Source organism: Marmota monax, unplaced genomic scaffold, assembly GCF_021218885.2.
Source record: "Marmota monax isolate L192 unplaced genomic scaffold, Marmota_monax_Labrador192_F-V1.1 WCK01_AAM20220418_F8-fsc00035, whole genome shotgun sequence".
In the NCBI taxonomy this organism is placed as follows: Eukaryota; Metazoa; Chordata; class Mammalia; order Rodentia; family Sciuridae; genus Marmota; species Marmota monax.
In genome coordinates, this window is record NW_026691961.1 from 10351468 (window position 1) to 10378621 (window position 27154).

Below are 27154 nucleotides of genomic sequence, written 5' to 3' on the forward strand. Positions count from 1 at the left end.
AACACTAGGAAGGAACCACAAAGCCATTCTAAATCTTCAAAATCTTGGGGCTAGGTTGTAGCTCGTTGGCAGAACATGTATGAAGTATATATGAAGATAGTATGTGTGAAGCTCCAGGTTTGATCCCCAACCCTTACCCCACAAATGAATAATTTTTTAAAGTCTTACCCCAATGAAGTTGCAAGTAAACAAGCAAAAGACACCAAAAAATTTATAAGGAGATTATTTAGGAATTGGGGATGGCATTCATAAGCCTCGGGGCTCAATACCCAGAACCAAAAAACATAACAAAATTAATATTTTTTTGAAAAATATTTTTTAGTTGTAAATGGACACAATATCTTTTATATAAAGATATAAAAGTATATATATATGTGTGTGTGTGTGTGTGTATGTTTGTTGTTGAAATGGTGGCATCGGGTACTTTATTAATTTACTTATATGTGGTGCTGAGAATTGAACCCAGTGTCTCACATGTAATAGGTAAGCACTCTGCCACTAAGCCACAATCCCAGCCCCACGATATCTTTTCATATATTTATTTTTATGCGGTGCAGAGAATTGAACCCAGTGCCTCACACATGTGAGGCAAGTGCTCTACCACTGAACTACAGCCCTAGCCCCACAAAATTAAAATCTTGAGAGTGAGAAAAATAAGTACATGTCCCTATGGAGAAATAGAAATAATAATGTCATCTTTGGAATTGTTGCTGGGATTAATCCTCTCATTTAATAAACAAATATCCTTGGCACCTAAGAATACAGTTAATGTATTTTGGAAGGTGACAGGTTTAATTTAGTCTGTAAGAAAGTGATACTAAGCATTCAGTGAAAACTTGAGAGCCAGATATGACAATGACAAGTGCCGTCTTGAGGCACCCAGGTCAGTGGAGGCAGCCCTGCCTGGAAGGGCACCTGAATTGGCATTTTCAGAGGCCTGGGACGCAGCAGGCAGACATAATCATGCCCCCGCCACCTCTGCAGATGAATGGGAAATTCTGAGCCATAAGAGGTACAAGTCTGGCTCTGCCACTTTGTTATGAAAAAGAAAAGCCTTCACTAGACTGAAAAAAATTTGATGGGAGGATGCAAGGTCATAAAATTAGGAGTATGACTTGCTTATCAAATCCTCAGAACAGCAGAAAAACTATAACAACTCAGAAGACAGTAATCTAGGACAGATAAGGGGAAACACTCTGGATCTATGTATAGTTTAAAGATTCTACATATGACCTGGGTATGGTATCTCAATCATTAATGATTTCTGCAAACTCCTTTAATTACGGGGGGAAACATAAGTCTTGTTCTGCATACACAGCGTTTGGTGCCAATGCCGGAAACAAAGCACAGCTTGTGACAGTTCCATTGGGGTACAGGTGCTTTCTGGTACTGCACCAAGATGGAGTAGCAACTTCATGACAGAAAATTCTTATTGGAGAGTGTCTTCTAAGATTCTTGGCCTTAAAACAACAGATCAGAGAGGCTCACCGGAGTGCCAGGAGGCTGAGCATGCACAGGTGTTGGTTGCTGCTGCGATGACTGAGGGGTGGCCACAGATGGGGGCTGAACTGGGGTCTGAGGCTGTGGGGTCACCTGGGCCTGGGCTGCTGCCTGGACTGTGGGGGTGCTTTGGGTTTGGGCAGCACTGGGTACTGAGCCAGGAGTTGGGGTGGGAGTCTGCCCAGAAGATGACGCGGGAGTGGATGGCTGAGTGGGAGCTGCTGGCTGGGGAGGCGTCATCCCAGGTGGCGTCGGGTGCTGAAGAGATGGCATGCCAGCAGCTGTGGATGCAGGAGGGGGCGTCGGGTGCAACGGTGACTGCGTCACTGGTGGGCAAGGCAGCTGGTTGGCCTGGGGCCCCAGCATGTTCAGAGCATTAGGGATAGCAGCACCAGGCACCTGGCCCTAAAACAAATAGACAGAGAATGTTAAAACCAATGGGACAAGAGACTGAAAAATTGCTTATATAAAAATTTAATCATGGTTTCTTAACAAGGCCTGCAAGCTTCATAGGAATGTTCCATTTGTAAAAATTCATCAAGTATACTTATGGTATACTTATAGTCATGTGTTTTTTTAAATAAAATTAATGCTATGAATGTTTCTCATACTGTAAAATTTTGGGCTTAAACAAACATACATACAATCACTCAGTTTATTAGTTTCATGCCCCGTAACATCTACTCATAGCTTAGAACATGGAAAAGTTAATCCTCTTTTTTTAAAAAAGTGAGTTATTTAAACAATAAAACTTTTTTTTTTATCCATCCCTCTTTTTTTTTTTTAGTATTTATTTTTAGTTTTCGGCAGACACAACATCTTTGTTGGTATGTGGTGCTGAGGATCGAACCCGGGCCGCACGCATGCCAGGCGAGCGCGCTACCACTTGAGCCACATCCCCAGCCCTAAACACTAAAACTTTTGTGTAGCGGCTCTCAACTCCTCAACCCAGGAGACACATCAGAATTATTTGTAAATGAAGGAAAGAAGAAGGGAAGAAGAAGGGAAGGGAAGGGAAGGAAAGAAGAAGGGAAGGGGAGGGGAGGGGAGGGGAGGGGAGGGGAGGGGAGGGGGGAGGGGAGGGAAAGGAAAGGAAAGGAGGAAAGGAAGAAAGAAATCTAATCACTGTTCTAGAGCAGAGGTTAGCCCAAATGCAGTTGGCTGCTTGTTCCTGTAAGTCAATTTTTAATAGAAAGAACCATAATTGTTCATTTATGTGCTTTTTTATGGAAGCTGCTTCACTACAATAGCAGAGATGAATAATTAAAACTAAGACTATGGTACAGAAAGAGGAAAATATTCACTCTCTGGCTCTGTACATAGAAAAGGTTTATTGAGGGCTGGGGATGTGGCGCAACTGGTAGCGCGCTCGCCTCGCATGCTTGCGGCCCAGGTTCAATCCTCAGCACCACATACCAACAAAGATGTTGTGTCCCCCGAGAACTAAAAAATAAATATTAAAAAAAAAAGAAAAGGTTTATTGACCTCTATTCCAAAGCAATAAGATGTTATGAAAATTTTTTAAAAAGGTCATTATATAGTAAATATATCTACTGTATTCATAGACTCATTCAACATTACTTCATATTAAAAAAAAATAAGATGTGAATTTTATCTAAAAGATAAAAAGATTTGACCTGTTTAAACACATCCAAGTTTTGTATACCGTAGTAATCTGATGCACTACAATTAACAAAAGGGGGAGAGGAAGCAGTAAAAAGAAAAGAGTTGTCTTCAGCTTTAGACTGAATAATTAAAAACATGTTCAGCAAGAAGTGAGCTACTCCAATGATTCTGTTAGCTTGACATCCCCCAGGCAGTGAGAGACAGGCAGCAAGATACATAAACTAAAACACTAAAAGTAAATTCATCCCTTTAAAAAACCCTAGTGTCTCTCAGGATCACATGTTAATCTTAGATTTTAAAAACCACAAAACAAATAAACAAAACCAAGAAAACCACCCCAAACTCAAAGATCAAAACATAAAACACATAAGCCAAAAAAATCACACTCCAATCTACTATTTGCATGAAGTTCACCAAGAAAGGACAAGAGGAATTCAAAATAAATTAACAATTACTGGATAAACTAGGAAAAAATGAAGAGATGCTGATACATGAAAACTAATATTCTAGAATTTGAATTTCCATTAAATAAGACTGCTTCACACTGCAGGGAAGCTGGAGCTATATGGATGTCAGCAGCCAAGGTCCCCACAGTAAACATACCTGTGACACGGCTGTCTGGGCAGCTGGCTGCCCCATGCCCACACTGTTCACACTCATGGCCCCACTGGATGATGGGAACTGGTTTTGTGGCAGAAACTGGTTCTGAGTGGGTGCCTGGGCCATCATGTTGTTGGCGTGTGCACCCATCATGTTGGGGGGCTGAGGCATCCGGGAAGGAGAAATGGCCATCTATAAGATAATAAGCATTCAGAGAGCTGCAATGCAGACGGTATGGAACACGGTTTTCCAGACAAACAAAGCAACCAGAGAACCAAGGGCTTACAGAGTGCAGAGCACATGGCTTCAGTCCTGGAGACTGCCACTAGGAACCCTCCTAGTTCACAGGCACTTTTCCTCGCCTTCTCAAGTAGTCTCTCAAATGAGCCAACTTCAAATTGTCCTACGAGCAGCAATCAATACCATGCCAAGCTCAAACATGCCTTTTATTAGTTCAGTAAAGTGTTTAGAGAGCAGCCTCAGGAGAGCAAGCTCAAGTCAACAGACACTGGCAATCTCTGTCTGGCCACCTATCTGAGGATGGTTGCCTGCTCACTTTCAGAGCACCTTCCTTCTTACAAAACCAGGTATTTCTATGAATGTTATTCCAATAAAAATAAGTAACAACCAAATAATCTTCAATGTCATAACAAAGATCTTAAAAGAGAGAGAGATGTACGAAGTAAAGAATAACCCAAACTCCAAGGAACAGGTCCCACCATGTTCTCAGATGACACTTAGAATTCCCTGCTCAGACAGCATTCCTAAAGAGACAAGGGTTGAGAGGAGGGGAGAAGCACTCACCCCTGGAACTGAGGCCATGCTGTTCATCTGGACAGAGTGGTTCATTGGGGAAGCTGCACGTGGACCCATGGGTGCTTGTGGCAACTGGACACTCCCCAAGGACATTGGGTTAAATGAATTCATCCCTGTAAACACACCCACAATGCACTCTCAAGAAAATAGAATTACAACTTCTCAAGTAAAGAAAATAGAACACATAGACAACATAAGACAACCAAGAAGAACTCACTCAGCTAACCAGAGAAGACAGTTAAGCAAGCGACTTCTCTACACTTAGGGAAAATGGCACACATGTGGCATGAGAGAGTGGGATGGTAGGGAGAGCTGGGCAGAACAGGAGATGAGAATAGAAGGCTAGGTAAAGACAACAAAGGAACAAACAAGAGCTGATGTGCACAAAGCAAAAAAGCAGGTGAGGGGACACCGCAAAGGAATCCATCTATGTAGGGAACATTTCCTGAATCCAGGGCCAGCATCTGAGTGTAGCCTCACCTGACATCACTTGGAGCAGCTGGCTCCCATCCTCCCAGGATTTCAAGCTTCTTGGCTGGGTTTACATTTATTGTTAGAATCTACGCTAAGACTAAAAGCACTGTTTCAATACTTTATAAGCACTTTTAGTGTTCAGGAAGTGCCCAAGGGCCAGCAGGTCTTACACCAAGGCTCTGTCAGTTTGCAGAAACTCCAAGCCACTGACAAAGACTTCATTAGGCAGCAAGTATCTCCAGACCACAGTGGCTAGTTCTTACTAACTTCCAACAAAATTCTGCAAATTGTGAGCTCTAAGTAAAGGTCAGCTCAAGAGATCTTCCACCAAACAATGGGATCTAAAAGAAACCTTGGAGGACTTTCTGCAAGCACTGCCTTGACACTGGTATAGCCGTGACAGGGTCAAGAACATCTGTGTCTTGTACACTATCTTCAGCAACTACCCAAAAAGTGCCATCAAGGCCCATGAGGAATTCTAAAGGAGCCTATGACTAAAAAAAAAAAAAAAAAAAAAAAAACCTTCCTTGACAGAAATAAGAGAGAGAGATTAAAAAAAAAAAAAAATGGTCGGTACGAAGAAACAACCTCTAAAAAAATCCACATTTCCACAGACCTGGGTGTGCTGGTAGGGAGGCCAGTGGGTGCTCACCTAGAAAATGTCTTTCTCAGTAACCTTTAACCAGTGCCTCATGCGTGCCAGGCAAGTGCTCCACCACTGACCCACAACCTCAGCCCCTTATTTATTTTTTAATTTTGACATTTTGACCAACAAGCTGTACCATTATATCCAAAGCATGCAGACCAAAGGCCAGAGCATCCCAAGACAGCACACAGAGCTTCCAATTTTCTAAGCTCTAATTTTCAACTTTTTGATTTGATTCACTTTCATATCTAGTGCATACAAATGGGTCCCTGATGATTCTATCCTATGTCTGTTTCAGTATGTAGTAAGATTGCCACAGCTTTAAACAACCTTTCTCCTCTTCCAAACTACTCTGAGAGTAGTTTGCCTTGTAAACACTGCAACAAAGCCTCTTCCTTTAGAATCCAGATAACGTCACCACCTCATTTCACAACCTAGAGAAATAAGAACTGAAAGGCTTGCAAATGACTCCGGGCTTTGAACTCCCAAAAAGAGACCACAGAATCCTCCTGACTTGAGAAAGAGCCTATAAGACTGTTTAGAAAGATGCAACTATCTAAGCCTGCTGGGGCTTTCTGCATACAGGCTCCCGAAGCCAACATCCACCAGCCCACCTTAAACCCCACACCCTGGAATGGTCAGTGCACGTCCCTACCCGACCTGCTGCAAGTACTCACCATCCCAGGACTGGCTCTCACATGCTCTCCTGAGCATTCGGAACTGCCTCTTCCCCCATGTAAAATGCTTCTTTTTTGTACTATCCCTAACAGCAATGTCTGACCCCCCCACCCATTCATTTAAAGAAAGTTCTAAATCCTATAAAATAAATGATTTTTATTTTATTTAGTTACTTTTATGTGAGGTTGAACCCAGTGCCTCATACATGCTAGGCAAGCACTTTTCCCTAGCCCTCTAAATCCTACTTGTGATCTCTTTTGAGATCTTCACTATAATTTCCAAACTTCCAACCTCAACGAATTCACACTACCTGTAGAATTGAATTCTCATCAACAAAATGAATGGAAAGAGTAAGAAAAGGTTACAAAGACACTGACAGAGAAAACAAAAGAAAAAAAAATATGGCTACTAAAAGCTAAACTAAAATATGATATGCAACAAATAGTTAAATACCTTGAGAAACCTGCATGCGATTCAGGGGTAGGGGTCCATCTATAATGGCAAAAAAAGACAACTCTGGTTACTTAAAATAACCCTTGATTTAGGAGTCAGGAATTTTCTATGGAGGACTTTAAACATTAAGAGAAATAGTGAATGGGTCTCACAACACTTGCATTCTGATGCCAGGGCACCCTTTAAAGAGCCCTCCCCCAAGAGAAACTTAAACATCCCCACAGGCCACTGCCATACAAACAATTTCTGAAGTGAAAGCTTTTGGAGAACATAATTCCAGTCTTTGAAATATATCCCAGACACTGAAGAAAAGCCAAGTGAACAGGCTAAGGGCTGGTGGGAGGAAATGCAGTCCTTACTTGGAGGTCTCACAGACTGGGCCGGTGGGATCACAGGGGGTTGAGCCCCAGGGGCGGGTAAAGCCGGCTGGTTACCCAAGATGCCTTGTTTATGTAAACGCGATCTCCGTTTTTCCTCGAGTTCTTTTTGTATCTTATAGATTTTCTCTGCTAATAAGTGATAGTATTCATCCTAAAAGGCAGTAACATTCAATATTAAGCATAAAAATAAATAAACAATCTATTTTGTTTTGGTGCTGGGATCAAACTCAGGGTCTTGTATATGCTGAACAGATACCACAGAGCTACACCTCAGCCCAATTTTGGTGTGTTCAGGGGTGGTGGAGGGGGTACTGAGGATATAACCCAGGGGCACTTTACCACTAAGCTATATCACCAGCCCTTTTTATTTTTTGAGACAGGGTCTCCCTAAATTGATTAGGGCCTTGCTAAACTACAGAGGTTGACATTTAACATGCAATCCTCCTGCCTCAACCTCCTGAGTTGCTGGGATTACAGGCATGCACCACCATACTCAGTTCCCAGCCAAATTTTTTTTCCCACAAAATTTATTTATTTATTTATTTTTGAGACAGGATTTTAATATTTATTTTTTAGTTTTCGGCGGACACAACATCTTTGTTTGTATGTGGTGCTGAGGATTGAACCCGGGCCGCACGCATGCCAGGCGAGCGCGATACCGCTTGAGCCACATCCCCAGGCCCCCAGCCAAATTTTTAAAGTATATTGACAAAGATAACTGTTCAACATGTCTGATAAATCACAGGGCCAAATTCTTTCTGAATTTCTAGTGATTTTATTGGACTTATCAAACAGTAGGTACTAAATGTTGTTATATGTCATTGTACAATGGAGCCTCCACTTGGGTATTCACTGACTCAGGCAATAATATGACACAAGCATTATAAAGAATACCTACTATGAAAAGTATGTGCAAGGGATATTCTGTGATTGCACCCACCCCTTGAACCCCTGTAGATAGCACTTGCAGTTAACAAGAGTGTCATGCAGGAATCTCTTATCTGGATCTTCGAGGTGCAGGGTCCCCACACAAGTTCCCTCACTTCTGGACAATAACCAGACAGATGTAGCTCCCCGCCGAATGTGCTATGCAGGCATGGCTACTACTTGGTGACCTACCCTGCTATTAGCAGACTCATACATGTCTCCCTCCACTTTCTTGGCATAGGCAACCAGGTTCTCCATGCGACGATCCTTCAGAGCTGCAGGGTCAGGGGTTGGGAAGATGGCTTGGACACTGAAAGAATAATACACTCTATCAACATCCTACTTTCTTTTTTTTCTTCCTGATGGTACTAGGGATGTAACCCAGGAGTGCTCTCCCACTGAGTCAATTTTTTCCCCCTCTGAGTCATTTAAAAAAAAAATTTTTTTTTTAGTTGTAGACAGATTCAATACCTTTATTTATTTATCTTTATGTAGTGCTAAGGATAGAACCCAGTGCCTCATGCATGCTAGGCAAGTGCTCCATCACTGACCCACAACCTCAGCCCCCTTATTTATTTTTAAATTTTGACATAGAGTCTTGCTAAATTGCCAAGGTTGGCTTCAAATTTGCAATCCTCCTGTCTCAGCCTCCTGAGCCACTGGAATTACATGTATGTGCCACCATGCATGCCCATCCTCAACCTACTTTCAGGGTCATCACATGAAAACTACAAAACCAGGATGGGCTACCTGTGAGGGTGACACAGTGCTGAGAAACACCCCAAACTCTCACCTCACACATGAACACGGGAAATAATCCTGACCTTCAACTTACCTACATGTCAAACACACCACTATTTTGCTGCACCAAATATGTGCAGAGTCATTTCAAGAATAACATGATTTCAAGTCAATCCCAAATAACTAAAGGCCAATGCTCTCTCTGATATGTGGATGCTAAATTCACAATAAGGTGGGGGTGGGAAGAGAGGTATTTTGGACTAGACACAGGGGAGGGGGCATAGGGGTAGGAATGATAGTTGAATGAATCAGACATCATTACCCTATGTGCATAAATGGTCACATAACCTGTGTAACTTTACATCATGTACAACTAGAAGAATGAGAAGTTATAGTCCGTTTATGTATGATATGCCAGAATGCATTCTACTATCATGTATAAATCATTAGAACAAATAAAAAACATATATATATATATATAAAGAACAACATGATTTCAAATTCCCAAGCTTTAACATCTATTTATTACAAAAAAATATGATCAAAATAAGAGAGGAAAAACATTCAAAGGAATCTAGTTGATTAACTTCACCTACAACTTAAGTTAACTAGCTTTAAGATAGTGGATGGTCATGCTGTCTATACTCAGCAGGTCCAAATTCCCCCCCAATTCTCAGGGGTCCTTTTTTTTTTTTTTGTACTGGGGATTAAACTCAAGGGCACGTTACCACTGACATAAGTCCCTCCTCTTTTTATTTGAAACAGGGTCTCCCTAATTTGCTTAAGGCCTTGCTAAGTTGCTGAGGCTGGCCTTAAACCTGTGATTCTCCTGCCTCAGCATCCCAAATCGCTAGGATTACAGGTGTGTGCCATTCCACCCAGCTATAAGTTTAATTTGAGCCACAAAAAAGGTAAATATCTTGAGCTAATCCTCACAGCTCAGAGGTAAAGAAGCCGTGCTATAGTTTTTGCCCCTCTGCTATCTGATGCTTCTGCTCACTGGGAAGCAAGGATCTGTGAAACCCAGCATGCTCAAGGAAGCCTGGGGGGGGGCGGGGGGGGCTTTTGAAAACAAGCATGTGATCCTTCTATAGTTCTGTCACCTGAGACCAATGGAAAAATAAGAAATAAAAGCAGACATCTATGAAACTGCAAAATTACAATGTTGGCTTCAGCCACAAAATGTAAATGGGGTGGTTGTGGCAGGGGTGGACCGGTGGATGGATACATACAGTTTATGCACTAGATGGCTCCGAAGGTCCTGAGTGACATGTTCATGCCAGCCTTTCCGAACTCCAGTGCTGGAAGGAGGTGCTGCTGCAGGTATCGTGCTGAGGTTTCCAATGTTGCCAGAGTTTGAGCCATCGTTCATCAGTGGGCTAAGGAGGACACACATCCAGCTATTCAAGAGACTCAAAGGCTTTCCATCTCAGCAAAATATAACTTTAAAGTTAGGAGAAGCAAGGAATGTATAAACAAAACTCAATTTATGCTTAATTGATTCTGTTCCACATTTATAATTTTAAACGGAGAGAAAAATGCCATTCACCCCCTACCACCCCATTAAACAATCTTCCTCTCTACCACATGCTGAGAAAGGCCACAGAGTTGTGTTCGAGCCCTGCTCACTCTCGTGCCCATCTGTCCTTTAGATTAAGAGCTAACCGAAACCTGGGTCTTACTTGGTGGCCCCCAGGGAAGCTGGAAGAGCAGATTCTGAAAGCAAATTTGGTGGCTGCTGATCTGTTGTTATTCCTCCTGCTGGAATGTTCATCGGGTTATTTCCTTTAAAGACAAAGAGAAAAAAAGTCAATTAACTTCTAAATTATAACATACATTTCTAAGTTCTGAAAACAAACAAGTCACCACATCAACAAGTGATTCACACGAATCACAGTAACAAATATAATGACAGGAACGCTGGGAGCTATATTTTCAGTAATGGTGAGCAACTCCTACAAATTCTGTTATTTTCTCACTCTGTAACCAAAATAAGACACGTTCAGGAGGCTGGATGTTGTTCTAAGTGCACTCTATGGCTGTAGGGAAAAACTATAAATGGCCCATTTGCAGACTCCAACTTTGATGTTTTATTAATGTTACACCCTAGACAATTAAGATAACTCAGTCATATCTTTGGGTCATTTTCTTTTGGGGGAATTATCAGAAAATAAAATCACAAATTAAATACAGGAGAAAAATATAGAAGGCCAATTTAGCTTCAGTCTTCACATGAAAGTAAGAAAAAGTTGAGATTCGAAGAGCAGTTAATAAAATTGTCAAAAATTACACTATTTGCAGGAGTGGGATCAGAACAGAACTTGGGTTGTTCTTGAGTCTTTTATCTAGTCTCCAGGCCAGTATTATATTTGATAGTCATTAAGGAAGCTGTTTCTCAAAATGCAACATAGGAGATGATTTTAACTGGTCATGTGGAGAATCATTTTTTGAGTCTCAAAACTCTTTTTTTTTTTTTTAAGAGAGAGAGAGAGAGAGAGAAGAGAGAGAGAGAATTTTAAATTTATTTTTTAGTTTTCAGCGGACACAACATCTTTGTTTGTATGTGGTGCTGAGGATCGAACCGGGGCCGCGCGCATGGCAGGCGAGCGCGCTACCGCCTGGCATGCACGGGGCGCTGGGTTCGATCCTCAGCACCACATAAAAATAAAATAAAGATGCTGTGTCCACCGAAAACAAACAAACAAACAAATAAATAAATAAAAACTCTTGTTCTGCTGGGAAGAGGCTAGCCCAACTGCCTGCCTTCCCAGGCAGCACTGCTCATGTAGCCTAAGCCTGAGATTAAAAGCACTGTGGTCATTTGGAGAAAAACAGTAAGGAAACAATATGCAGAAATGGTAAAAACTGAGCAAGATACTGAAGGCTGGCAACTTATAGGCTGGAGTGACAAGAAGCTGGTAACAGGAGATCCAGTCAGAAGTTTGACTGGTAGAGTAGAATTTCTGAGACGCCTGTTGCTGACCAGTCCAAGTATAGATTGGTTAATTCCAGAAGTGGGTGAACCATGGTTAAGATGTGCCAGGAAGTGTCCATAGTAAGTTAGTATCCACCTAAGTGATATACTGTAAGTATGATTTGTGAGATTTTTGCATCCTGAGCCACATGGCACACCCTTTATGAAAACTATTCAGGCAGAAGCAGCACAGCAAGCAGCAAAGCATTGCTTCACTTGTAAATGGTGTTCTTTTTACAAGCATAGTACACCTTCCTTGCATCAGATACCTTACCTTTTCCTTAGAAGTTTGTTATTTCAACTATTGAATCTGAAGTAAAAACAAGAACTAAAAACCCTTAGGTTCCAATAACAGTTATCATCCATTCACTGCATTTAAACAAAAGAAGGTCTTGAGCTCCTTCACATACCCAGGGGGTTGAGAGTCCTCATCTGCTGGTGGGCTGGAGGCTGTGCTGGTTGCTGGCCAGGAACCTGAGGCTGCAGCTGCGTCTGCGGCTGGTTCATGTAGGGGAGTCCAAGAGCAGCATAGGCCCGCTGCATAGAGCTGGGGTCTATGGGATTTGGGTTACTTAAAGAAGTGGCATTTTGTTGCCCTGTGCCAACAGAACCAATTGTGTTTTGAATTCCACTAGCTGGAGACCCCAGGATGGCTAGAACAACAAACAGACAGGCAAAAAAGGTAAATAAAAGGGAGAAGCCCACATGGTATTTAAAAACTAATGAGAAGCAAATAAAATCTTACCAAAAGACTATACATACATGTCATAAAGTGTTAAAACAAGGCTATTGAAAAAGGAGCTGTGCTGAAAGAATCCTGTTCATTCAGCTATTCTGGCAGTAGCTGAAGAATAAAAAGCTAAAGAAAATTTATGCTTCTATCTCAGAAAGCAACAGACCATAAAAATTGCAGAGATCACTTAATAAATATTAGCAGGAGGGAGTGCAGCTCAGTAGTAGAGCTCTTGTGTAAAATGCACAAGACCCTGGGTTCAATTCCCAGCACTGCCCACCCCCACAAAAAGTATTAAAATCCAGTAACTCCTAATACGAAGATTCAAGAAAGTGGCAAGTGTGTGACAGGCAAAATTCCACAGGGATTGGCAGCCATCACTGAGACAACAAAGGAATCTTCTTGTTGCCCCCACCCCACATCCCTCATTGCTTCCATGCACAGGTACAGAGAGATTAGCAGAGGTAACACCTGGTATTTTCCAAATAACAAAATTACAATTTCTCTAAACTTACTCATACAATGACAAAACTAACAATAAGCCTTTCCTGTGGGAATTGTGCAGAGAGCATAACGCTGGGCTCTCTACCTATTTGAAACTATTCAAGAACTACTGCTCCCCCCAAAACAACCCAATCAATAAATGGGTTAAGGAGCTGAACAGACACTTCTCAGAAGAAACGCATTCAATCAACAAATATATGAAAATAGGTTCAACATCTCTAGTAATTAGAGAAATGCAAATTAAAACAACTCTAAGATTTCATCTCTTGCCATTCAGAATGGCAGTTATCAAGAATACAGACAACAATAAATGTTGGCGAGGGTATGGGGGGAAAGGCACACTCATACATTGCTGGTGGGACCACAAATTGGTGCAACCAAACTGGAAAGCAGTATAGAGATTCCTCAGAAAATTTGGAATGGAACTACCATTCGACCCAGTTATCCCACTTCCTGGTCTACACCCAAAGGACTTAAAATCAGCATACTATAGTAACACAGTCACATCAATGTTTATAGCAAGTCAATTCACAATAGCTAAACTGTGGAAGCAATCCAGAAGCCCTTCAATAGAAGAATGGATAAAGAAACTGTAGAATATTACTCAGCATTAAAAGAGATTAAAATTATGGCATTTGCAGGTAAATGGGTAGCATTGGAGAAGATCATGCTAAGCGAAGTAAGCCCCCAAAGGCTGAATGTTTTCTCTGATAAGTGGATGCTGATCCATAATGGAGGGGGGTCATGGGAAAAATGGAGAAACTTTGATGGGGCCAAGGGGAGGGAGAGGTGGGAAGGGGGAGTGGGAAGGGGAAATGGGGGCAGGAAAGATGGTGGAATGAGATGGACATCATTACCCTAGGTGCATGTAAGACTGTACATATGGTGCAATGCTACATCATACACAACCAGAGAAATGAAAAGTTGTGCTGCAATTGTGTACAATGAATCAAAATACATTCTTGTGTTATATACATCTAATTAAAATAATTAAATAAATTAATAATAATAATAAAAAGAACTATTGCCCTTGACAGACTTAACTGATGTGGCTGAAATTAAGGAATGGAATAAGCCCTGAAGATTCTGTTCTGGTTTTCATTTATCCAGGTACCACCTCAGTACCCCCTGATTTTCAGGACCTGGATCTGTCTCACCACCAGTCCCACGAGTGCCAGGTAGACCAGTTGCCCCACTTAGTGGATTAGCCCCAAGGGACTAAAGGTAAAGTCAATGTCAAAATAAGGAACTCTGGTGGCCAGAGTTGTGGCTCAGCAATAGAGCGCTTGCCTAGCATGTGCGAGGCCCTGGGTTGGATCCTTGGCACCACATAAAAATAAATAAAATAAAGGTATTATGTCCAACTACAACTAAAAAATAAATATTAAAACAACAACAACAAGGAACTCCACTCTAAAAGGCTTTCAAATTAACTGAGAGATGACCTTAAACTTTGATTTCCTTGGTCACTGGAGGTTCAATTCCATCTATCCACCCACCCATCTATCCATCTGTCCATCCCAATGTCCTCATTTGGTGAGTATTTACCACATGACAGAAGTTTTATGTCATACTATTTACTGTTACTCTTTATTTTTTACTTTTGGAGGTACTGGGGATCAAACCCAGGGCCTTATGTAGGCTAAGCAAGCAATCTACCACTGAGCTACAACCCCAACCCCAACAGTCCTATTTGTTGTAACTCTGGAACTTCAAAGCCATGTTAAAAATAACAGCTTAGCCTGGTGAGATGGCACATACCCATAATCCAGTGACTGGGGAACACCAGTTCAAGGCCAGTGATGGCAACTTAGCCAAGACCCTGCCTCAAAATAAAAAATAGAAAGGGTTGGGATATAGCTCAGTTGTAGAGTGCCCCTGGATTCAATTCCCCAGTCACACCCTGCCCACCCCCTCACCACAGCAGCTTACAAAATTAATATAACTACATAATATTTTGACATCATAAAACACTATCACAAAATCTTTCAAATTCAAACCACTAATGTATAAGCACTATTCTGTCATTCAACTACCAGTGCAAGTATAAACACTTATCAGAGCAACTTAATTAAATCAAAACGTGTGTTTAAAAAAAAAATAAATCTAGGTAATTACCCATTCCATACTATTAACTTTTCTAATAAGGATAGTCAGATCTCAAACTCATTAATGTTCATTAGACACAATTATACACACCAAGCACCTTATTATTATAAAGGAGAATCAATTCCCAAGATGCACCTTGCCAAGTGTGTAGGTGAAATAGTCATATACCTTTAGAAGTATTTTGTCCAACAGCTAGTACTCCTGGAAACTTTAAGCACGTGTCCATCATGCTTCTGAAACTGACGTGCTAATTTTTTAGGAGGGTGGTGGTGGGGTATTAAAGATTAATCTGGGGACCCACTATATGCTGAGCTAGATCCCCAGTTGTATCTTATTTATTTATTTGATTTTTTGGAGACAGGATCTCATTAAATTGCCCAGACTGACCATTATCTGTGATGATGCTCCTATCTCAAGCTTTCTGAGTAGCTGAGATTACAGGTATATACCTCTGCACCCAGCTCTTGCTGAACTTTAAAAAAAAGAACTATGATATAAAAAAAGAAAGTAATAATGGTTGGCTGGTTTACTCTGGAGGTGGGAGGGTTCTGGGGATAGAACCTAGGGCCTCATGCATGCTAAGCCCACTTCCATGCCCCAACCCAGAGTAGTTCACTATCACCTTATGGTGTAACAGAACAGATGCAGACTGCATTCATATACAGAGTGGTGAATTGTGGCCAGGAATGTGAAGAAACAAAGTTATCTATGTAGCCTTCTACTTCTGGGTGATGATACCATAGCTCTGCTTAAAGGGATTCCCTCCTACTATATTCCTCTTTCATTCACATTTTCCCAAATGACATCCATTTAGCTAAAATGCTCAACTAAGGGTGAAACACCATTCTTAAGCCTAAGGCCACCTGCTAGGCCATCAGTGACTCATTTACAAAAGGCCTCCCCAGGGAAGCTGCTGACATGGTCACTGTATTTTGTGTTTGTATTATAAGCATTTATTTCCTAAATGTCAATGTTACTGTATTTTTTGAAAGAAAATATATCTATCAGAAGACAGGCACACGTTTGGAACTTAGCATTTCTAACAATTCAGAGCAAGGAAAAGAAATTACACAGGCCTCTGGGGCTGGGGTTGTGGCTCAGTGGTAGAGGGCTTGCCTAGCATGCATGAAGCACTGAGTTCAATCCCTGGCACCACATAAAAATAAACAAATAAAATAAAGGGGCTGGGGATGTGGTGCAAGCGGTAGTGCGCTCGCCTGGCATGCGTGCGGCCCGGGTTCGATCCTCAGCACCACATACAAACAAAAATGTTGTGTCCGCCGAAAACTAAAAAATAAATATTAAAAAAATTCTCTCTCGGGCTGGGGATGTGGCTCAAGCGGTAGCGCGCTCGCCTGGCATGCGTGCGGCCCGGGTTCGATCCTCAGCACCACATACAAACAAAGATGTTGTGTCCACCGATAACTAAAAAATAAAAATATTAAAAATTAAAAAAAAAAATTCTCTCTCTCTTTCTTTAAAAAGTAAAATAAAATAAAGGTATTGTGTCCACCTACAACTAAAAATATATTAAAAAAAAAAAAAAGAAAAGAAATTATAAAAGACTCTGACATTATGGCCCCAACATGTGACCCAAATGATGCTACTGGATAAAAAGGCACACACAACTTTAGGGTAAGGGACATGGGGCTTCCTGTGGGGTGATGGCTGATTGTCAGGGGAGTCACGTAAAACAACATCAACTGTTTTGCAACTCAGGATGCCACCAGAATCTGTGAACGTTTTCCTAAGCCTTCTCTAAATTCCTATGGGGCCCACTAGGCCTCTGCTTAAGGCACTTATGTGTGTTCACTCACTCACTCAAGCACAAAACAGACTCAGGAGTATATTCTACCAGGCTCCCAAGTACAGGTTAAGCACCAAGTCTCTGCACTGTCTGAGTTTAGAATCTGCTGGGAGAAACAGCAGAGTAATCCAATCACCACACAACTCAAGTCAAACTGAAGCTTATAACAATACTTGAGTCAAAAAAAAAAAAAAAAAAGTTCATATCATCGTTCCTGGACATCCCTGAAAGGTGGGAACCCATGTGAGACTCAAGCTTATTCTTCACCTGCCACATGGAACCCTATGAAATGCCATGTAGACTCCAGGGGATTGGCAGCCCATATAATGCAGTGAGTAGCCATACCCATGCTGTCCTGCACGCAGCACGCTGGGACTGAATAAGAATGGATGGAGTGCTACAGAGAACAATGCATCTATCTGTATCCCCAAGAATGAGGTGTTCTATAGTCATCAATTTTTCATATTTGGAAAATCTTGGTCTTTTTGTCATTTTTACATCTTTTTTTCCTTTCTAGAGCCTAATGCTATAGGATGTCACATCACAAGCCACAGTGTCCCAAAATTTCTCTGCGTGCTGAGGATACCCTTTTGTGCATGAAGGCTGATCAGTGTCAGCCTGTAGCCCCCATCAGGAGGAGGGTCGGAGATACATGAGAGAAAGTCAGGTGGGCTGCACTTGAACTCCATTCCAGGGCACACTCAGGATCTAAGTGCTAGTTCACCTCTCCCTGAGCCACTCAGAGAAAGTCAGAAAGAAAAGCAGCACATGTTCCCCAAGCAGCAGGAGCCCAAGGAAGATGATGGAGAAGACTGAAGAATGAATATTTGGGGTTCTGCCTGGCATATCTTATAGTGTACCTGAATTCACACACTATATTTGCTTCCTTAAAGAGACCTCCAACATCCTGCATCACCACACTCCTTCTGTTGTAGCTAAAGTAGAGACCAATGGCTCATGAAACAAAAGGCCAAATTTACCATCATTCTTCATGTCGGGATAAGGCAGTCTTTTCCCATTGAGCACACTAAGAGGTTCCCTATATAGCACATGAAGCTTACTAGAAACATTCAGCAAACTAGTCCCTGATCATTTTCAATAAAACTGAACTTGATGTAGAAATTCAATGAGAATTACCACAAATTAAATTTCAAAGCTTTGTCAGGATGATGGAAGATATGTCACTAAGCAGACAAGGAAACTACTCTATCTGTCTCTTAGATTTCTATAGGAAAAGTGGTGCTAGAATTTATTCAGACTTGCAGATCTCTGCCAAATTTGCAGGAATCACCACAATGCCTTTGTGAGTCCTGTGTAGGCCAGCACTTACTTGTGACACAGCTTCTCTCTGTGCATAAGACAGAACACCAGAACCAAGAACAATGCTCAAGTGTTCAGGTATCACCCAATTGTTCAGACCTGTCCTCACCACTGACACTATATCATATCTCAACAGAAGCCAAGAGACGCAGAAGAAATGATTCCACATAACCCAAAAGGCCAAGAAGCAGTCATTCTGATGAAATCTTTCACCAGAATCTGATGCTGAAGCCAGGGACAGCAAAACCACTGCTCTTGCTATAGTCATACAGTACCAATTTCTGGTACCTCTATCTCCACCACAGTCTGTTAAACAGGTGTCTAGAGACTAAGGAGGGCTCAAGTGAAGCAAAGGGCCTGGCCAGCACCCAAGTAAGGCACTGGATGAGGGCAAGTTTTGAGGAGGAAGATTTTGACTCAATGTTAGCAAAGGAAGGCATCTCAAACAATCAGAGGCACAAAAACAAAACAAAAAACAAATAACCAGGCCACGCAGTGAGGGCCAAGGCAATGGGAGACATTGGAGCAACAGGCTGGAGGACTACTTAGGTCTAGGGCTGGGGTTAACCTTTGAAGCTCTCACCTAATATTCCTTGTGGGATTCAGAGTTGAGAAACCAGGTTTCCTTTAGAGAAATGCCTCTTCCTTTCTCTACAGCTTCAGTATGCAGGCATCCTGAGCAGAACATCTCAGGTTTTTTTTGTTGTTGTTGTTTTTTTTTTAAGTTTTCGGCGGACACAACATCTTCGTTTGTATGTGGTGCTGAAGATCGAACCCGGGCCGCACGGATGCCAGGAGAGCGCGCTACCGCTTGAGCCACATCCCCAGCCCCTCAGTTTTTTTTTTTTTTTTAACATTGAAGTTTTTAGTGGACACAATACCTTTATTTTTATTATTTTTTTTTAATGTGGTGCTGAGGATCGAATGCATGTGAGACACGCACTCTTCCTCTGAGCCACAATCCCAGCCCAACATCTCAGATTTTTTTTAAAAAAATGTTTATTTTTTAGCTTTAGGTGGACACAATATCTTTATTTTACATTTATGTGGTGCTGAGGATTAAACCCAGTATCTCATGCATGCTAGGCGAGCGCACTACCACTGAGCCACAACCCCAGCCCCAACATCTCAGATTTTAATGTGCATGTAGACTAAGTACCTGGGAATTCGTTAAAAATGCAGATTCTAACGGGGTGTGGTGGTACTCACCTATAATGCTAGTGATTGGGGAAGCTGAGGCAGGAGGAGCAAAAGTTTCAGGATTTGAGCTGGGGTATAGTTCAGGAGTAAAGCACCCCTGGGCGAGGGTGGGAGGAGGGGGGGAGAGGGGGAGAAGGAGAGGGGGAGGGGAGGGGGAGGGGAGAAGAAGGAAAAAGGAAAAGAGAAAAGGAAAGGAGATTCTAATATAGGAGGTCTGGGATAGGGCCCAAATCTCACCCAGGAGGTCACATGGATCCTAGCAAAGGAACTGAGGCACATGTCCACTCAGAATTTTACTAAAGGTCAGATGCCAGGGTTGACAGTAGAAAAAGACCTAATTATTGAATAAAAGTTGAATATCTCTATAATAGATGCATAACTCAAGATCAGAGATTACAGAATTTCTAAAAAAAATAATTCAAAGAAAAAAAAATCAAACAGAATCTCAGCAAAAAAACATTCTCTGGGTGGAGACATCAATTACATTATAGAAGTTAAGAGTGGAGCGTGTGCCAACCACAGAGGTGTGTGTTAGGTAAGCTCAGCATCTGTGGGAGACACTGCCCAGAAGGCAGAGCCCCAGGTTTCCCTGGTCACAATTCTACAGAACAGGTTCTAAGGGGCCTCAGTAGAGCCTGGTCTTCAGCAGCTCACCACAGCCCATGTGATTCCAACCAACCCATCCTCACAGGCTTCCACAGTGCCAGCACTGTTCCTGCCATCCAGACTGTGCTTCCGTTGATACTTTGTTTAAGCCAGTCTAAGCACACAACAAATCTCATCCCACCCGTGGACCACCAAGAACCTGGCTTGCTATCACTTGAATCCTGAGTGAGAACACCATGATATGATGATGGTGGTGATGGTGATGATCAAGATGTGTGTGGCACTTGGGATTGAACCTATAGGTGCTCTACCACTGAGCTGTTTTTGTTTTGTTTTAGTTTTAATTAGCTTTAATTTTTAGACAGTGTCTCCAAGTTGCCAAGCCTGGCCTTGAAATTGCCATCCTCCTGCCTCAGCATCCTAAGCTGCTAGGATCAAAGGCATGCACTTCTGTGTTCTGTGCCTGGCCATCATGTTCTTTTTTTTATTTTTATTTTTTTCTTATTTTTTAGTTGTTGATGAACATTTTTATTTATTCATTCATATATATGGTGCTGAGGATCAAACCCAGTGCCTCACACATGCTAGGCAAGCGCTCTACCACTAAGCCTCAGCCACAGCGGGCAGCTGCAGCCCCAGCCCCATCATGTTCTTTTTTTTCCCTTACATACATGACAATAGTGGCCCATCATGTTCTTTTTTTATGCATATGTTCTGTCTCTAAAATCCAATCTTAACCTACAGAAGGATCAGATTCTCATTTCTCTCTCTCAGTTCCTACAGCAGGTTCACACACTGAGTTCAATTTGCTTTAGAAGACAAAAATAATAACAAAAATCAATATTGCTAAAAGCTTTCCCACTTTATAAGCAACTCTACTCATAAAACTATAGTGCTAGATAGAGCCAGCTGAAACCTAATTTAAGAAGCATTTAGAATTTTAAAAGTATTAGAATTCTCTTTTTTTCCATAGTAAACTACCAACACCTTTCGTGGAGCTCATCTGAACCTTCCCTTAGACTCTGCAGTAGGAAATGACCCTGGCAACACCTCCCAGTATGACTAGTAGGAAGACTGCGGCTTACCACTTGAGAGAGCATGTACCAAGTCAGCTTTCATAACATTTAATCAGTTGTAAGGATGCTAAGAAAAATAAACCACATACACTTCTTTTCTTTATTTGAAACAAAAACCACATAAGTAGTTCTTAAAAAGAGAAATCTTAAAAGTTTACAATTGTTATGGCAGTATATACTACATACACCTATAAATTAAACAACTATAATTTCAACAATGAGTATTGGACACTTAAAAAAGCCTTATACTGAAATGTGTCTTAAAGTACAAGATATTTAAACAATACAATATACTTTAAAAAATAAAGTTTTATAATAACTTAGAGGAAAAACAGACTATATTCCACAAGACATATTATTCTAAATATAGGAAGACCTATGATCTCAGAACTTTACTTCATGTAAGAAATATTTAGGGCAATTGTGCATTAAAAATTCAAATTTTGTTCAATCAAAGAAAAATTTAACGGATTCAGGAAACTTTCAAAAGAAATTTATTGTGACTCCTCTGTTGGGAGGAAGGATAACAGGCCCCAGCAACCGGGAAATTTCTCTGTGTGCTGAGGATGACCTGTTGTGCATGAAGGCTGTTCAGTGTCAGCCTGTAGCCCCCTCAGGAGGATCGGATACATGAGAGAAAGTCAGGTGGGCTGCACTTGAACTCCATTCCAGGGCACTCTCAGGATCCAAGCGCTAGTTCACCTTTCCCTGAGCCACTCAGAAAAAGTCAGAAAGAAAAGCAACACATGTTCCCCAAGCAGCAGGGGCCCAAGGAAGATGACAGAGAAGCATTAAGAACCATTCTCGGAACAAAATCAGGGAGGAAGAAAGACGGCACAGATGAGAGAGAGTAAGATGAAGACTGCCACGCTGAAAGATTACTGATCGGGGGCCTGAGGAGCACTTCCTAGCTGTCTGTAAGACAAAGACCACAGTTTCACCTCTGAAATGACAGGGCAAGGCCTTAGAAATGGGAAGAGATATTCATTCTTCTTACTGTTCTGAAGCCTACAAACAGCAGGGACCCTGGAGACCACATGCAGGCCTCCTGATGAACAGATATAAGCATAAAACTAACTGTACCAAGGGTTACATAGACAGCTTCAAAGATGACAAACAATGGGAATGATTAAGATGTGCCAGTCCTGGGCTAGTGGAAGCTGAATAAATTGTTAGTTATACAAGTAGGTCTGGGAATTCCATTTCTATGTAGAAGAAAAGGTTCACAAACGCCTGCAGGTGGGATTATACCAACCCATCCTGGGTGACAGGGCCTTCAGACATACTTTTTAGAAGGGGGTTCAATTCCAAAAGCAGTGCCCCATTTATATGTCCACTGATGTCACCACCATTAAAAGGGACATGGCAGTGAATTCTTAATATTTGGTGATACTCAGTGAAATCACTTAGCATCTGGTAGAAAATACCATGTCTTCAAGTCAGCTCTTTGATCAAAGTGACCTTGCTGTTTTGCGCTCCATCAAGTACATGTATGCAGGGCGGGGAGCAGTGAAGATGAACGAAAGTCCAACGGCTATTGCCGTTCATGTTTACTGGCAGCCCATCTACCCTCTGAGCCTGGCTGCACCTGGGTCTCTGTCCACCCTGCCTCACCCCTGTGCTCTGTGGCTGGAAACCCCTGCCCACTCCCTACCTACTCTAGGCACTCTCTAGAAACAGCTTCTAATCTCATCTCCGAGCTTCTCTGCCCCCGTGCTCACTTACTTTGTTGGTTTCGCTTGTCACTGGCATTTTTCAAAGGGAGGCAAACAGGACAGTCATGTCGTGTGCAGTTCTTCCAATGAGAGATGATTTGTCGTGAAGATGCACAATGGGCAACTATGACCAGAAAAACAACGAGATGTTATTTTTCTATCCAAATCGTCACACTTTCAATTATACCTAAATTATAATGCCAGATTCCATAAGAAAATGGTAACAAGTGTAACCGTAACACAATATAGGCAGTCCTCAACTTACAAACAGGCTGTTTTCCAAAAAGTTTGTAAGTTGACTATTGAAAATTCCAAACAAAAACTTCCCACGGAAGCAATGTTATGAATGATGGGTGATTAAAGTTCAGCCCACAAAACAAAAGCTATTCAACCTAAAATACTTAACAACTGCAATGAAAAGTAGAACAAATGTAGTTCTGTAATGCCACTATTTAAAATAAAAATATTAATTATGTTTAAAGATGAAACCACCTAAATACAACAGCTGAAGACTTACAGCTGGAGAAGCAAATGAGAAGACTGTGGAGATTCCAGAAGGGAGCTTAGGTGCTTTGGAAAGTACTTGAGAGGGCACTTGACCCTGGTGATTTTCAGTCTTCATCTTCTAGCATCTAACCTTACCCTTTTTTCTGTGCTTCTATCATAATCAGGATTACTCTGGGAACTCACAAATGTGAACATAGATAGAGAGGGAGACCAGGGAGATATTTTCCCCAGGGTTTATGAGCACAAGAAAGAAGAGAAGCAAAGAGAATAAAGATACTAGGAAAGTACAGCTGGTAACAGAAATATCTGATAAAAGAGGGGAAAGGGGGCACATGATGTGCCTGATTCACTACCTCCCTAGGGATGACAAGGTGAGTTCCCTGTGTGACTGCCAGTCACTCAGGACAACCTGGTTGTCACTGAAGTAGCCTCAAGACCTAGGGCAGAGGAGCAAGGTAGTGGGCCACTGCTGGCCTGAGTCTTTGAAACAACCACAAGATAGACGCCAGGGTATGGGAAGGGTGCGTGCCTGACTGCATGTGCTGTGTTTGTTGCCCCAAATCGAACAGTCTAGACATTTACATCACGGATTACTCAAGAAGTGACAAAAGTCTTCCATGAAAAGAAGGAGGAAAAGAGCAAACTCGGGCATAGCCTCAAGCAGGAGAAGGTTGCAGAGAAACAGAAAACCAGGCTGCCTTTCTCCTTAGCAGGTAGGCCTTGCAAGGGGCAGCTGAGAGCACACATCCTAGGCTACACCAAGGATGGGACCTTGGCCACAGGAGTCTTCTGACCTCAAGAGTGCTGAACAATAACAATGCCACATTCCACCCTGCTCACTGCCACCAGTTCAGAAAAGGGCACTTACCTTGGCAGGCCTTCCCAGCCTGACAATGAGTCATGTGATTCAAAACGTTTTTCATGGTTCGACAATGTGGGAGAGAGCAGGCCCGAACCTCTCCGTTGGCTTGTTCTCGTCGCTGACATTTATGAGCATGAAGCAGTAGAACCAGCTGCTGCTGTATCAATTTGCGTTTTTCAGGGTCTGCTGTGGGGCCTGTTGCAATTGCTTGTGTGGGTACAATTCCCACTGATGTCTGCATTTGAGACTAAAACAAAACAAAATAACAAAAAGTATTTTATTAAGCTTTTTAGAGTTTCAATTCATACTCATTATTTCACAAATGTGAAAATTGTCAAATAAAACCAACTACAGAAAGGAGGTTGGTGTGTTTCTCTTATCCATCAGTGACTTTAAGAAGATCCAGAAGCCAAGAACTCTATCCAACTCAGACGTAAGGCTGATTCAAGTTCCGTCATGCAAACAAAAAAATGACACTATGAACGGTAGCAACCAAAACCCAACTCACTCTACACCACATACAACTACTGGAAAAGCTGCATATTAAAGCAGGCTAAATTCACAAGAAAATTGCCAAACAGTGGCAATTTCACAGGCTCCACCAAATTAAGAAGTTTGCCAAGGCAGGATGAACTACAACATACTACAATATCTGAAGTCACAAAAGAATCACCATCACCTTCCGTTTTTTGGATTTCATTTGCAGTTTGACAGTGGTCCCTGCCTTACAGCACCTATCCTTAATACAACCAGTATGAGTTTTGATGCTTTTTAAAGAAATGCTTTAAAAAAAAAAAACATTTATTTTTTAGGTATAGATGGACACAACACAACGCCTTTGTTTTTACATGGTGCTGAGTATCGAACCCAGGTCCCACCCGTGCTAGGTGAGTGCTCTACCGCTGAGCCACAATCCCAGCCCCAAAGAAATGCTTTTGACTTTCAAAAAATTGCCATTCTGACATTTGGAATCTTTTTCAAAAAATATTATTTGATGATCTGCTAAAAATACAGAGTTCGCTTGTCTTTATCTTTCTGAAACAACAAGCCAGACCAAACATACCTCTTTACTGCAAAGAAAATGGAAAAAATGACCTGTAGAGTCTTATTCTTTACCAACTACCAACATTCTTCAGACAACTTACTGCAAAGACCAAGTAAGAGAAATATAATCCTCCTACTATGTAGTGATAGCATCCACAGTTCAGAGGTTCTGAATATTCTCTAATATTCTGATACACCTACCCTGAGTCCACGGCACCTACTATCTTCCCTAAATCACAACACCAGTATGATGTTTTTATATAAGAATCAAAACTATACAATTATGAGAAAGAAACTAAAAATGTTTCTTAATCAAGACTCATTTGCTAAAAGTTGTGATTTTCTATCTGGGTTTTATCCTCATGAGAATTCAGAAAATAAGTGTGCAGGAAAGCCACGTGGTTTTGCTAAAGAGCAAAACCCCTAGAAGCCCAAGAACACCCAAAGCAACAGCGAAATTCTGGCTATGGCAGAAGAACCTGAATGCAGAAGCACAGGAATTCTAGGAGAAAACAGCCTCTATTTCTTCTGTTTATCTTTTTCTGGTTAGGTATAAAGGCAATAAACATATACTGCAGATTTCATGCTCAGGATATAAAGTGCCCCCCAAAAGATTTGTGCTGAAGGCTTGTCCCCAATGCAGCAATGGGTGTGTGTGTGTTAGGAAATGACTGGATCACGAGGGCTCTAGCCTCATCAGTGAATTAATAATTTGAATGAACTACTGGGAGATGGTAAGAACTAACAGGTGGGCCACCTCTGGAGGAAGTCCTGGCCCTGTCATCACTCCCTCCTCATTGTCCCTGGCTGACATGAGCAGTTTTCCTCCAACATGCCTTTCCATACCATGTGTTCTGCCTCACTTCATACCCAAAGCAATGGAGTATTAATAAAAAGTATTAATAGGTTTTTGTTTCTTCTAATCTCTTTCTATATGTAGATGCACACATATGAACCATAATTAATACTTTCATATCTGACATGTAGATATGTCTGGTAAACACAAACATGCATATGTCTTGTTTCTCCAGGTCCTACCCTATACCACTGTGTTGTCTCATAGGTGTTGGTATGACCTGTAATGAAAGCACAGCATCTTACGATACAACCATATGTTTATTTAACTAGCTTCCCACTGTGTCGTATAAGCTGGAAGCCCTTTCCTCTCCAAGGGTTTTTGCAATTTTAAATAGACAGTCTAAAAGCAAAGTCTGTGACTGCACCCCTGTGAGCATTCAGTGTCGGTGCTCAAAGTCCAACCACAAGTCACTGGGAATGGAGACGTGAACAAAAGTGAGAAATGTATGGCCCCTGTTCAGGTATCTTTCTTTGGCATTTATAAAATTTCAAACATGCAGAAAAGTAGAAAGGACACCATTACCGGTGAACAAGTAACTGTTCTTCCCTATCAGCTAATATCCAGTCATATTCCTTTACCTGCCCACAAGATGTCCTCTACATCTGGTTTGCACAAACCAAGACTTAAGGCCCACACCCTATATCTGCTCATCATCTTTAAGGTTCTTCATCTATTGATCTCTCCCTTCTGTACTCTTGACAACCGGCTGGCACAAGAGATCACCCAACCATCTTTCCACTGCTGCTTAAACTACAGAAAAACCACACAATAGGAAAACATAAAACTTAGGTACAAATTCTAGTAATTTGTAAATTATAAGCAGATTTTGTTAAATTACCAAAAATGATCTCAAGGCCTTTCATTTGGGATGTTTTTAATAGCATCTTTTACACCATACTTGACCATATGTCAACACAGTTGGAAACCATATGACAAATTAAAAACCTGCTCTACTATTTGCCTACCTGTGGATGGAGGACATGACTCACACGACATG

The 27154-nt window shown here is 41.6% G+C and overlaps 1 protein-coding gene across 2 annotated transcripts in view; it reads right to left on the reverse strand.

Annotated features, from left to right (window-relative positions):
* The window catches only part of Crebbp (CREB binding protein), a 134179-nt gene that overhangs the window by 36698 nt on the left and 70327 nt on the right, over positions 1 to 27154 (reverse strand). For both annotated transcript variants that reach the window (XM_058579383.1, XM_046444143.2), the window contains 11 exons: positions 24261 to 24501; positions 22896 to 23009; positions 12226 to 12468; positions 10524 to 10626; positions 10074 to 10220; positions 8293 to 8410; positions 7153 to 7324; positions 6794 to 6832; positions 4531 to 4655; positions 3730 to 3918; positions 1489 to 1905 (listed from right to left, as the gene is read on the reverse strand). In XM_058579383.1, the coding sequence (XP_058435366.1) occupies positions 1489 to 1905; positions 3730 to 3918; positions 4531 to 4655; positions 6794 to 6832; positions 7153 to 7324; positions 8293 to 8410; positions 10074 to 10220; positions 10524 to 10626; positions 12226 to 12468; positions 22896 to 23009; positions 24261 to 24501 (1908 nt within the window). The remainder of the gene's footprint in view (positions 1 to 1488; positions 1906 to 3729; positions 3919 to 4530; positions 4656 to 6793; positions 6833 to 7152; positions 7325 to 8292; positions 8411 to 10073; positions 10221 to 10523; positions 10627 to 12225; positions 12469 to 22895; positions 23010 to 24260; positions 24502 to 27154) is intronic.